The sequence below is a fragment of the Babylonia areolata genome, chromosome 1, assembly GCF_041734735.1.
Source record: "Babylonia areolata isolate BAREFJ2019XMU chromosome 1, ASM4173473v1, whole genome shotgun sequence".
Classification (NCBI taxonomy): Eukaryota; Metazoa; Mollusca; class Gastropoda; order Neogastropoda; family Buccinidae; genus Babylonia; species Babylonia areolata.
This window is the reverse complement of record NC_134876.1, coordinates 49,803,039-49,817,514: the sequence shown is the minus strand read 5'-3', so window position 1 is coordinate 49,817,514 and position 14,476 is coordinate 49,803,039. Positions and strand designations below refer to the sequence as shown.

The window sequence follows — 14,476 nt, the reverse complement described above, 5'->3', positions numbered from 1 at the left end:
ATGAACAATCTTCAGATTCATTTTTTTTTGTGTAGCAGATAACAATACTTAAACAATCAGCCTCGTCTTCCCGTGGAACCTTAAAAAATCACACCATGGAACACTGGTAGGTTGACACTTTCAAAGCACATTCTACAGCTGTTTTGTACAAAGTGGTGATTCACAGACTAAGCTGTCATCACCTCCATGTTCCAAACAAAATGTGCAACAGAAAGAATCATGATAGAGGATATAGGTCTCAACACTGACTTATCTGACTGCCAGGAGGAGGTGAAGCTGTCAGTGGAGACAAGAAATCTAATATGTGCTTATTTCAGGAGACCCCATGAGGGTACATGAAAATGTTACATATTTCATGTAATAAATACTAATATTTTACAATGAAATACATTTGGCATTGTGCTCATAATCAATTTCAATGGCCATATCATCTGATTGGTTAAGACATATCTGTCGAAAGACAAAAAAACAACAACAAAAAACATAATAATAATGGAGTCTCCCGTCGGCCCGACGGATGAGTAGGCAGGCAGGCTTATCTGTCGGTGTGTGTCCTCATATGGGAGAAGAGGCCGATTCTGGATGCGCAGCACTTCCCACAGGTGTTGCATGGGAAAACGTCTCCAGAAGTTGAGCCCTGCTTCCTTCTCCTTAATGGCCAGTATTCTCTTGTTTTCAAACGTCTTTATGCCACTAGAGCACAGCATCCTCCAGTGACAGCGGTCAAGGGCATCAGTTTCCCAGGAAGCGATCTCTACGTCACAGGCTTTGAGGTTTGTCTTCAAGGTGCCCTTGAAGCGCTTGCAGGGTCTTCCAAGTTCACGGTGGCCTTATTTCAGCTGGCCATACAAAAGCATCTTCGGGATCCTGCTGTCTGTCATGTGGACAACATGTCCTGTCCAGCATAGCTGGCACCGGATCAGCAGGCTTTCGATGCTGGGCAGGCCGCTCCTCTTCAGGACCTGGAGGTTGGAGACCCTGTCTTGCCACTATATGCCGAGGATCTTTCATAGGCATCTCTGGTGAAACTGCTCAAGTTGTTGAATGTGACGGCGATACGTCGTCCATGTTTCACAGCAGTACAACAAGGTGGTCAGCACAACAGCTCTGTAGGTTTTGATTTTGGTGCTGAGCCTGATGCCTTTGTTGTTCCACAGCCTGTTGTTGAGTGTGCCAAAGGCGGAGCTGGCCTTGGCGATGCGCAGCGTCACTTCTACGTCAAGGGCTCCGTTGCTGGATAGGATGCTGCCCAGGTAGCAAAACTTGTCGACTGACTTGATCTCTGTGTCACTGATCTTGATTGCAGGTGGGGGGCAGGCACTGGCATTCTGTGAGCTAGCCGGTTGGTACATAGACTCGGCATTGCTGAGGCTGAGGGTGAGTCCAAAGCGCCTGCAGGAGGTTGGGAACCTGTCCATAATGAACTGCATGTCCTCATGGGTGTGTGTAGCAAGCACACAGTCATCAGCGAAGAGGAACTCTCTCATCAGTGCCTCAAACACCCTGGACCTGGTATGGAGTCGCCGCAGTTTGAAAAGTTTGCCATCTGTGCAAAACTAAATGTAGATGCCCCGGTCACAGTCTTGGAAGGCATCAATCAGCATGGCAGAGAAGAGAATGGAGAACAGTGTAGGTGCCAAGACACAGCCCTGCTTCACTCCATTTACCACAGGGAACGGATCCGACATGTCAGTATTTTCCTGTACTCTCACTTGCATGCCATCGTGGAAGGACGCAATCAGCTGGATTAGGCTCTCTGGGCAGCCGAACTTTAGGAGGATCTTCCACAGACCATGGCGGTTCACCGTGTCGAAGGCCTTAGTCAGGTCTACAAAGACCATGTGGAGCTCCTTGTTCTGCTCACGGCACTTCTCTTGCATCTGGCGTACAGCAAACACCATGTCACATGTTCCCCTGCCTGAACGGAAGAAAGAAGAAAAAAAACACACAAAAAACACAAAAAAGCCATGCAAAAATTATGTATCAGCATTTTACAAAAGATAAGCATTGTACACTGCATACATGCCAGAAGTGAATTGGCATTTGTCCCAAACACAGAAAATGACAAATTCACAAGAAGGATTTGTAACAAGTCATCTGAGAGAGATGCACCTTGTTTATCAAGGTGAATACATTAATCATGATTATCAGGAAAAATGATACAAGTCAATAAACGTTGGCTAGGTGACTTTATGACCCAAAGTGAGTGAAAGTCTAATCGTGCTTGGGGGCTGTGCAGGTTAAATTTTCCCTACCAGAAGAGCCCGAATGAATTCCTGTTCTAACTGGGAAGCTGAGGATGCCAAAATATCAAACAATGTTTGAAATCTTATGTCTTTCTAGAATAGGCCTTATGTGTGGAATGGTTAGAGTTGGTATTTTTCAGGTAATTTTCTGATATCAGAACATCTGGAGGTACCAAGAGGGATTGCATTTGAAATTTCTGTTTATTGTGGTCAAGATCTCTTTTGCTTCCTCTCTGAATAACTGGAGATACACCTTATGCAGCTTGCAACACCACTGAAGTCTGTCCTTGAATTGCATCAACACCAGACCTTCTGTTATTTTTCTCCATTCACGGGAATATTTTATTTACATCAACATTTACTCCATTTCCACAATCATACCCCACAAAATTTCCCTTAATAACATAAAAATACAAAACATGATATTCTCTAACTTTTCAGAGCCTTCTGTAATAAAATCTCTTCTTGTCTATTCAGATCTTTCAAACTGATGAACATTGGAATCTTAATTCTTATGTTCTATTGAAAGGACAATGTAACAAGAAACTCTTCTCATCTTATAGTCAAAAGATTCATCCTTCAATCAATCCCTAAACAAATACCTAAATCAAATAATTATTAATCAATTTATCATCTTCATCCTCTTGTCATAACTGTAAACAGATAGACACAGAGTTTTTCCTTTCATTGTTCCTGGCTAGCAGGTTACTTTATATATATATATAACTTGACTGCTTTCACATGGTAAAGAACATTCCCCACAAGAAATGCCATGTGCTGTGTGGAGACTCACTGACCAGCTTCCTGAGCTCCAGTACAATTCTCTTGTGTTGGGGGAGACCCTACAACCAGCTCTCACTCCTCCAACTAGCCTTCTTTAAACTTCCGCAGCCACACACAACATTCTCTCTATATGTATGAATGTAAACATATATAGATATATGTATACATATTTCATAAAAGCTCTGCACTCATTATCCACTCCTATACCTCGTGAACAGAATTCAGAATACTTTATCATCTCTTCAACAAGAGAAATTTATATGTGGTGTACATTACACAAGCTATGCATGAGAATCACAGTCAGTCAATATGAATACATAAAAGATGTAAAATGCTTAAATACTAAGTTGATGTGATCCTTGCATACAATAATCACAATCATCCACATGCAGTAAGCACAGTAAGAGAACAGGCAAAAATATCGTACCATAATTGAAACACAAACATACATGATTAAAAAAAAAAAAAAAGGTATAAATTTGAAACCAAGCTATATAAACATACATACAGACATATATATCAATACTGAACCACTTTGATTAAGCACCCAATAAAAACACAAAATAACTGTTGAAATCAAACAATTTTATTACTTCAAGCTGTTGTGCTGCACAATTCATATGTGAAATGTCTATGAGCAGTGTAGACATATTAATGGCAATTTGTAAGTGCAAGTTATTTCACAGTCAAGGGGTCAAATACAAAAGTCTGCAGATAACATACAGAATACACACACGCAACTGAGACAGATCAGCTTGCTTTCTGTCACCTGCAGACTTTTGGATTATATATACATATATCTACATCTATACTCAGACACCTTTTCCACAGGTCTGCCCTACAAATGAACTCTTGTACCATTGCTATAACCCATGGACCCGAAAAGTATAAGACAAATCCTCCTTCCTACCTTTCTTGAATTTTACCCACTGATAAAAAAAAGACAAAAAAAAAAGACTGACCTTGCAAAGAGAAACTACATACCTTGTCTTGTAGTCAGTCTTAAACTTCCACACTTATTAATCCAATTAGGTCAAATTTATAGAACAAAAAAGATAAATGGGACATTACATGTTTATTTCCACCTGTTCCTATTGCTTTGATGCTAATCACAGTGATTATAGTTCTGAATCAAACAGAAATAGAAAATAACATTATTAGAAAAAGAGTGGGTAAAAATGGGAGAGGGAAAAGACCAAAAAACAAATAGTGGAGGAAGAGAGGGGAGGACAAAAAAGAAAAGCAACTGACACTTTTTCCAATACAAGCCAACTGACATTTCAGTGTTTGTTGTTTTTTAAGAACAGAGGGAAAATTCTTCAATCAAAATCTACTGGTGCCTAATCCTGCACACTGCACTGCAAGTCTCTTGTGAAAACAGCAGGCTGTACTTGGCTTATATCAGAGATTGAAATAAGCTCACAGCTGGGCCAACAGCTGAGTGAGAGCTGTGTGATCAATCATTGCAATTGGAATTCATTTACAGCTTAGTCTTTTGTAAATGAAAGATACTAGGGGACAAGATTATACGGGCACTTTGTTGTGCAGTCTTGGGGGCTAGTTGGCCTTCGGGGACCAGTCCAACACTGACTGTCCTAAAGCCCTCTTGGCTAAGAGATTGGGGATTTAACTTGGGCAAGACACTATCAACTGTAATCAAATTCTAGCCCAGTTGGGAAACCAGTTGTCTCCTCTGATGATCATTGTCAGAAATGACTGACTATCATGAAGACTGAACTGTGACAGGTGGATAGGAGACAGGAACAAAGGCAAAACAGAAAATGACCAGGGAGAGGAGGGGTGTCAGAACGTTGCTCTGAGAATATATCATCCTTGCACAAGGGCTACTGCTTCTCTTCGTTACTTTGGACCAGGCCTTCTGCTTCTTTTTGTTATGCACACACGCACACACATGTACACACACATACATGTACACACACACACACTGACACTCACAAACACACACATTAAAAACCAAAAACAGCAATGCAAAATAATACACATCAATACTTTGAACGTCTCAATACTCCTTTTGAACTGACACAGTTAAGTCTCTCATACCACCACCATTCCTTCTGAAATCATTCTTGGCCTCACTGCCTTTAGCGCTGGTTTCTCTTTGGTGGCCTGTACACACTGTCCCTTGAAGACCCCATGAACTGTCTCCAAGGCTGTTCCTTTGCAGGCAACAGTTCTGCCTTCCCCTTCAACACAGGAGCCAAGGATATGCGGGAGATGTAAAGATCACTGCGATCTTTGTCGACACGATAGTTTTCCTCGACCAATGTGGTCACTGACACCTCTGACAGGAGGAATTCCAGTTCTCCATCCCCATCCACATCTGCTACAGCTCCTGGTCAAAACAGGTACACAAACTTGAGATAGAAAACTATGACAGGAAGGATCAAAGCATGGCACACAAACCAATGAGAAGAGAAGCTGAAATAAAATGCACTCACACGTAAGCATGCATACACTTTTTCTGACAATAAAGAACATCAAAACAATGCTTTGCACTAACTTTTTTTCCCTACACTGACCAGTATTTTCCTGACAGATGGTTTGAGTTTCTCAAAATAAGCCAATCCAAACTCCAATCAAATAGCTGACCCACCAAGCCTTTCATTTCTGTTTTTTCTTCTTCCAAAACTGGATGGATGAAATCATTTTCTGTTCACCAAGAGTTTCAGTGTAAAAACACAAAGCTCACTCTCTTAAGTTTTTTCAGCTGTTTCTTTTAACATTTTTAAAAACAAAAATCAGCTATTCAAAATATAATCATATATTCAAAAAAATGCAGATGACGTTTATTTATGATTCGTCTATACGAGTGCCCATATCAACAATTCAGGTATCTAAGGTGACACCTTACATATTTCATGAATTCATTTTTTTTGCAGTGGTCATGTCTCTCGGCTCAGCATGTGGGCAAAGGGAAGTCACCGCGGCCAGCCCTGCACTTCAGGCACAAGCCACAGTTGCGTCCCATCCTCAAGCCACAATTTTGGCAAGTTGAAGCCAAAACAGTTCAGACATGTGCTCAAGTCATGGCTTGAAATAGTTTCAGTGAGAAGTAAAATACAACAGTGATAACTGATACTTACTGTGTGTTTATTGGGATAAGGCCACCAAGATCAAAATGTCTAAAACCAAATTTCTGAATATCATTGGTTAAAGGTCAATTGCCTCTTACAAACTATGGGGCTGTGAATTCATATCCACTGTGTCTACGGCTACACATTGGAAGGTATAGGTCCAATCCCCTCATTCCACTACTTTAACCTTCCTCAATTAGTTAGGTACCCATTCACATGTGGGCAGAGTGAAGAAACTTGGAATGAAGAGCATTTCCCCATGGACACAACACCATGCCAAAATGGGGCCTCCAATCCTAATGACTGACAAAAACATACCATACCAGAAGTTCAGATTCTGCCATGACACATTGAAATAACAGTGAATAATCATAAAAGAATACTGATTCCCAAGAAAGAATACTGGTTAAACTTAGCAAGCAATTCTCATGTGTATGATGTAATATGGAAAGATTATTTCCAAACACCCATTTCAGCAACAGAAAAGTTAGGATAATTGATGGCAGGACTAAATTAACAAGCACATAAGAAAATCTTAAACTTGTTCAAAACAAAAAGGTTTTTGAGACTCACCAGTCCTTCCTTCAATGTCTGACACAACACATACATCTGCCAGGTTTCTGTTGATGGGGTTCAACTGATGACAATGTCGGCCAGGCTCTTTCACAGGTAAAGCTGTCATCAGAATACTGAACAGTCAAATACACTGCAAGGTGAAAGAATTATTTAGCAGAAATCAGGAAGAAAATAAGCCAATGCAACACATGCACACAAAGCTGGTTTTCATTACATATGCAAAGACCAGTAGTTAGAGATGGTGCATACTGAGTATTTCCATGATTATTTCAATAACTCATCATCAACATGGTTTGCAGAATTTTGAAGGTGCCTAACTGATCTGTATGCATAAGCACATGAAGGGGGTTCAGGTACAAGCAGGTCTGCACATCTACAGACCTGGCAAAATCTCCACTCTTAACCCACCATGTGCTGTCAGGACCCTCAAACTAAGCATCCAACATTCTAACCAATCTACCACCAAACCTTTTATACAAGCACACACATGTGTATCAACACAAAGTTACTTTTCCTTTCAAGAAACTAAACTGTTTGCTTCAAAACTGTTCATACTGATTTGCATCTGCATTGTCTGGTAACCACTGTTTTGTACAGAATCAGTACCAATTATACAACACATAATTTAGAAACCAATGTTTTTTTGTTTTGCTTTTTGTTGTTAATAGAATCGGTATCAATTGTCTATACAACATGTAGTAGATAACCAATGTTATGTTCAGACTCATTAACTATCCAACACATAGTTTGAAAGCCAGTGTTCTGTTCAGACTGAGTATCAACTATACAACACATAGTTTGATAACCAATGTTCTGTTCAGACTCAGTATCAACTATACAACACATAGTTTGATAACCAATGTTTTGTTCAGACTCAGTATCAACTATACAACACATAGTTTGATAACCAATGTTCTGTTCAGACTTGGTATCAACTATACAACACATAGTTTGATAACCAATGATCTGTTCAGAATCAGTATCAACTGTGCAACACTTACTGTAGTGGAATGGCTTGGGAAAAACAGTGTGAATAGGCTGAGGTGAATCACAGGTTGGTTTGTCCATCACAAGCACCTCCTGTTCCCACTGACTCAGGTCCATGGAACAGGATTTGTGTTTCTCGAAATATACTCGTTGTGAGTCATCACCTGGCCAGGAACAGAATCAGAGATTGCAATTAACACAAGATACACAAACAGTGAACAGAATCAGTCTGGGGAGATTTTCAACATATATGACGAAACAAGATTTTTAAAATGAGATATGAAGACAAAGCAGATAGTAATAATTTCATTATTCTAACAAAATGAAATCACGGGCAGCCTCAAAATCAGAAGAAAAAAGAATGTTGTAATTGACATCTGTTTGCTGTTAATGCTTTACACACTGGTAAATATATATCAAATGATCTCTTTTTGGCAAGTATGAAATATATCTTACAAAGTCAGATCACATCAGTCTTGCTGGTGTACTTCCTAGCACAATGTATGCAAATGCAAACAGTATAATGGAAATCAGTTCATGCTAGAAACCAACAGTCATGAATCAAAACCACATCAAAAAGGTTAGAATGGGTTCTGAGGCAAGTGGTAAATCAAATCTTTTAAAATGATTACCACTTAGTGTTTACTTCCATGTTTACACAGGTTACTGATAATCAAACTAAATGCACTTCAGTATGCTGGCTTCAGGGAAACTCACAGCAAAACTGTGGAAGCATTTCCAACATCACCTTGAATAATGGCTGTCTCATGTGGCAATGTCAACATTAATGGAAATTAATAAACATAAGTGCTCTTCATTTTCACTGTGATGGTGTCACATCTGTCATCAACACACCATTAACAAAATACAAAATCAACACACCATTAACAAAATACAAAGTGGTATTCAGACAAACAAAGCTGTATTAAGACCATATTCACACAATACAAGGAGAACCCAAAAGGTGTCTGGGGACACCACTAACACATTACAAATGCAAACATGTGTTTAACAAAAATAATACAAAGGTAAAATTAACAATAGGCAAAGCATTCTAGACTCACTTGTGCTTCGTGCTTTATTCAGTAAAGGAATCATGAGAGAAAAAAAAAGATTTAAAAAATCGTTGAAAAGTGCTCTGTATTATATATATTTCAGATAAGCTTTGGAGAACAAACTTAAAAAAAAAAAAAAAAAAAAAAAAGGGCATGCGAGCGGTATCGAACCACGCATGTTCAGATGCAAGCAGACTAATCCCCAAGCCTGCGACACATCCAACGTTAAAGACTAAATTTAAAACTTAAAGCAATGCTGACGTTTTCTTCTTCGTGAGATAAATAGATGTGATTGTATTGGATGTAAAAACGCCGTTTAAATCATGTTTTTTGTGCGTTTTATTATATCTCGATTATTCTTTTATTTCGGCAGTAAAGGAAACATTGCCATCTCCTTCAAGCACATTGCAACACATTGTAGATCTCTAGATCTGAACAAACCAATCTACAACAGGCTGAAAAGAAATGATCGATTCAATTTTTCTTTTATGTTCATTCCAGTTAATTCAGTGTCCAAATTAGATTATTTGTATACAGTAACCACATCGATGGTGTAGTTAGTATCACTGTACGTTTTCTGTCCAGAATTTGTGTTTCTTTCCTTTTAATTGTGAACAAGAAACACGAAGTCATGTTGTCTTTGAAAATGGCCTACCTTCTGGTCAACCAAACTCAGTGGACAGCGTTTTTTTTGGGTTTTTTTTTTTAATTTTCAGATTCTGAAACACATCTTAACAAAATAAACTGTTAATGATTCAGAAATACAGCTTAATTCTGGAGATTTACAACCTGTTACTGGTATGACTGTGAAGATTTTTTTTCCATACTATGTTTAAGCGGGTCAATTCTGGTATTGGCAGACAAAGTATTTTCAGAGAAAATGGCAATGTTAAAATTTACCACGGACACACACAGACAACACTGGGTTAAAACATACACTCATTTTGTTTACACAAGTGAGTCAACCAGTCAGACATACATGCTTCCTGGAAACTTTCCAGAGAAGAATCGTTGGGCTTGAACACTTGACTTGCATGGGATGCACCATGGCGTTTCTGCTCACAGAAACACAACCGAGACCATTCTCCTTGCAAACAAAAAACTCTATTACTGCAGTGCAACTCTGACAATGTCTTTTTTTAAGCATTTACTCACTGTCATTCATGTAATTGTGTAGAATGGAGTGATGTGCATCTGTTTGCATATACACATGCGTGTGTGAGTGCATGTGCGTATGTATGTATGCGCCAACCTCCCAACTTGAAAAAATATTTCTCTGAAGCAGCAACAACAGTTTTTAGTGGTCAGACATGCTTTTTTCTTTTTCTTTTTTTTACACCCCCTTGTTTGCTGATTTTAAGATGTGTTCTTTTTTTTTTTTCTCTTTTTTTTTTTTTTTGCTGTCTCAACTTCTGCATCCTTTGAGTGGCATCACCATCATGACATCCCTCCTTCCCAGCCCCAGACCCCTCAAAAAACAACAATTTTCACATCTCTACTCGGGTTTATTCTCTCAAAGACTGTACTGCTGTTGATTATCTTTGGTGGTGTTCAGCAATGCCTGATAATAATCACTTTGAGCCAGTCAACCCATTTCATCCCCTTGTGACCTGAGTGTGTACTCCAAGAGATTATGAAACGAGGTACTCATGTCTCATTTCCTAGTTCTTATTCCAGTGCAATGATACTGGTTTTTGTATTGTTTTTTTTTTTTAATGAAGGGAGATAAAGTCTGCCAGTGTCTGTCTTGCCATGGGCGTGTACTCACAGAAACCATGAATACTCATGTCTTGAATCCTACTTTCAGCTCACTGTTATAATTTGCTTCTTTTATTTTGTTGATCATAGTACAAATTTACCAGTTTTATGCTCGCTCTCTCTCTCACACACACACACCACACTAGGTGAACTGACAAGTGAACAAGCATGATTAATGAAATGTCACAACTGACTTCCATCGCCCATTTTCATAACCACAGCAATTTCCTGTTATTATTACATGTCGTGTTCCGTGGGTGGTGGGACCAGCAGAGGAGGTGGTAGAGTCTGCCCGTGGCAGAGCTACTATCCTGACGATGAACAGGTCGTGAGGACCCGTGGTGTGCAGGGTGAGGGGCGAATCCCAGGCAACCATCTGACACTGTCTCTCCCACAGTACGCCCCCGTCCCTGCCACTCATTACGCTGACCTGTATGGACAGGAATAGAAACTGCTGAAAGAGGGCAGTGCGTGTGTCATGTTGTGTGTGCGTGTGTGTGCGCGCGCACACGCGTGAGCGCGTGCATATGACTGAGAAAGAGAGAAATGAAATTAAATGAAACAAAATAAAATGAGATTTTATCTAATGAATCAAAAGCAAATGAAATTTTATTTAAGCAGGAAATCTAATAAGCATCAACATGTGGTTTTTTTCCACCCAATCCTGGGGCATAAAATTTTTGTGTATAACCATACTGAAAGAAAAAAAAGAGTTACCACAAGAAAAGAGAGAGAGAGAGAGAGAGACAAAGAGAGAGAGTGTTTTTATGTGAGTGTGTGTGTATTTGGAGGGGTGGCAGTAGGAGGGGGGGTGCATGTGCATAAAAGTGTGTGTGTGCAAATTTGTGCATGTCTGTATGTGTGTCACTGTGTGTGTGCATGCGTGCACATGTGTACATATGTCTGTGTATGTGCATGTGTTTGCATGCGTGCATGCATATGTGATGGAGAGAGACACTACGCTTGCCTCACATGAAACACATATAACACAAATACATAGAATTAGCAACAAAACGTGTAGCCTGGCTGAATGATACGACTGGCAAAGAGAGCAGAACAAAAACTCAGTTCAAGAACCAAAAACTTCTTGTCTAAACGCAAGTCTTTCAAATGAGGAACCTCTGAAAACAGTGTATGGCTGCCTACATGGGGCCGGTTGCACAACAAACTGATCCGCTAACGCCTAGCTGATCAGCTTCTTATCTGGGCAGTTAGCTTAGCGGACCAGCCGTAGCTGGCCAGTTAAAGATTTGCGTTGCACAAGCAAATTTAACTGGGCAGATAGCTACCTGTCCAGCTAAGGCTGTTTCATTGGGAAATCCCGTTCCGAAAATAAGTTTGCCCCGTTTCCTTGAAGTGTCTCCTTTCTTTTTTCCAAGAAGCACGTAGGCCTGCTTTCAGTTGCCGAGAATTTCACACTGTTGGATTCAACAAGATGGAGGCAACACCAGCAGCTAAAAAACCTAGGAAGGCCAATTTCTCAGCAAGCGAGACGTTGACTTTGATCGAAGAATTCAAAAACAAAAAGGAGATACTTCAAAGCAAGCTGCGTGCTTCTCTTTCAAACAAAAACAAACAAACTGCATGGCAGCAGATCACGGATGCAGTGAATGCGGTAAGCACAGTGAAAAGAACTGTCAGTGAAATAAAAGAGAAATGGTCGAAACTGTCTACTGAGGCCAAATCACAACTGAGAGCCCGGAAAAACCCTCCTACCGGCTCTGGAAAGTCAGAGGAGATGCCTAACTTAGACATTATGGCTGATATATTTGAGGGGTCAGCACTGATTGAAGGAATCAAGGAAGGCAGCATTGACTCCAGAGAAGGTGAAATTAAAGGTATGTGATGACTTATCCATTTGGAGATTTGGGCAGGGGAAAACACACTTAAGCAAAGAATGTTCATTTCGCTGTCATGCATCTGTGTGTGTGTTGGGGTGGGGGGTGGGGTGTTGGATTACATATTATGTAACACAACGTCTGTAGGTGTCACACTACATACAATTTGGAAAAAAAGGCCTATTACTGGGATAAAGGTTGGAGATGTGCTAGTGTGTGTGTGTGTGTGTGTGTGTGTGTGTGTGTGTGACAATAACACAACAACAATAAAAATAACAAATAATTTTATTCAGTCTTTCCAGGCCATATGGCCCATAGTAACAAGGAGACATACAGTAGTTAACACAATGAGTAAGGTAAACCACAACTCCAAACCCCTACACCCACCCCATCCCCACTCTCTAATTTATTTTTTTTAACATTAGTTTCATATTTTCCACAATGTGTACATCAGTTCTAACAGCAAGTTTACCATGTACAGTTTGAGATTCATGTGAATCTTTGAGAAGTGTGTGTGTGTGTGTGTGTGTGTGTGTGTGTGTGTGTGTGTGTGTGTGTGTGTGTGATTTGATTTCTACTTTGTTAAAATTTTCTGACTAAGTAATATAAAAAAAAAGTAACCTATTATATGAAGATGCTCTTGCTGAAACAAATTTAGTCCTATATCCAGTTATCCAATGCCACAAGTAAAATGAATGAACATTAAACAACAACAACAATAACAACAACAAAATAAGGAACATTAAAAAAGGCAGCTTATACCAGTGAAATATAATAAAAAAGAAATATTAATCATTTATGTGAGATGACATGGCAGAGTGTTTAAATTGTTGAACTTGGAAACAAAAGGCTCCAGGTTTGATTCTGCCTAACGCCATGCTGTTGTTATCATAAGTAAAAGGTGCTTCAACTACCATTTCTTCTCTGGACCTGAGTGTTTGAGTATCAGGTTTGCTGCCAAGGAATAAAAGCAATAGAACCCTGTCAGAGGGGTGACGTGATCACTCATTTGTTAAACACCTCATTATTCATAATGCCTCTAAAACCTAATGGCCTTAGGAAGATATTCACTTCTCTTTTTAAATTAGTCTTATTTGTTGAACAAATAATAGAAATAAAATAGGTCTTCAATTAGCTTTGAATTTGTATTTCTCCTTGCTTTGAATTTGTATTTCTCTTTCAGGGTGTTCCATCAGTCTTCCACCAAATCCTGACACAACACTGGAAGAAATGCCCATTCTGATTGTTTCGGATGATACAGGGCACATTGTCTGGAATACAGTTGCTGTTCCTGCCACATCCCTGCCATCTGCCACTGCCACATCCCTGCCATCTACCACTGCCACATCCCTGCCATCTACCACTGCCACACCCTGGCCCTTTGCCACATCCCCACCATCTTCCACTGCCACATCCCTGCCATATACTACTGCCACATCCCTGCCATCTGCCCCATCCCTGCCATCTGCCACTGTCACATCCCTGCCATCTGCCAAATCCCTGTCATCTGCCACATCCCTGCCATCTGCCACAGTGACATCCCTGCCATCTGCCACATCCCTGCCATCTGCCACATCCCTGCCATCTGCCACTGTCACATCCCTGCCATCTGCCAAATCCCTGTCATCTGCCACATCCCTGCCATCTGCCACTGTCACATCCCTGCCATCTGCCAAATCCCTGTCATCTGCCACATCCCTGCCATCTGCCACAGTGACATCGCAGCCTTCAACAAATCTGCCTTTCCCATCAGCACATGCTTCAGCTTCTTCACCTGCTGGTTTATCATCAGGCCGTCGTCGCTTTACCAGAGTGCCCCCTGCAGAGAGTGAGACAGAACAACTGTACACAAAGTATTTGACTGTGTCAACAGAGTTAAAGGAGATCATCAAGACCCAACTGCAGAGTACTGCCAGTGCAGACAATGAGCTGAAGGAACTTCAAAAACAACAACTGAAGGCAGAGATTGAGCATGCTGCTGAAGTCCACAAACTACAAAAAGAGAAACTCTTATTGGAAATTAGGCTTTTGGAGAAACAACTTGGCCAAGAATAACAAGTGACACATCTCATGATCCCCCCCCACCCCCCCAACAGTCCCCATCCAGCACTCGCTCTCCCTCAACACACACACACACA

General features: G+C 40.4%; 1 protein-coding gene across 3 annotated transcripts in view; it reads right to left on the bottom strand.

Moving 5' to 3' along the window:
- Positions 1-2,525: 2,525 nt before the first annotated feature.
- The window catches only part of LOC143283726 (protein FAM234B-like), a 36,805-nt gene continuing 24,854 nt past the window's right edge, over positions 2,526-14,476 (bottom strand). For all 3 annotated transcript variants that reach the window (XM_076590016.1, XM_076590007.1, XM_076590025.1), the window contains exons 10-14: positions 10,742-10,930; positions 9,722-9,797; positions 7,702-7,851; positions 6,698-6,799; positions 2,526-5,382 (exon numbers count right to left, since the gene is read on the bottom strand). In XM_076590016.1, the coding sequence (XP_076446131.1) occupies positions 5,132-5,382; positions 6,698-6,799; positions 7,702-7,851; positions 9,722-9,797; positions 10,742-10,930 (768 nt within the window). In that variant the 3' untranslated portion in view covers positions 2,526-5,131. The remainder of the gene's footprint in view (positions 5,383-6,697; positions 6,800-7,701; positions 7,852-9,721; positions 9,798-10,741; positions 10,931-14,476) is intronic.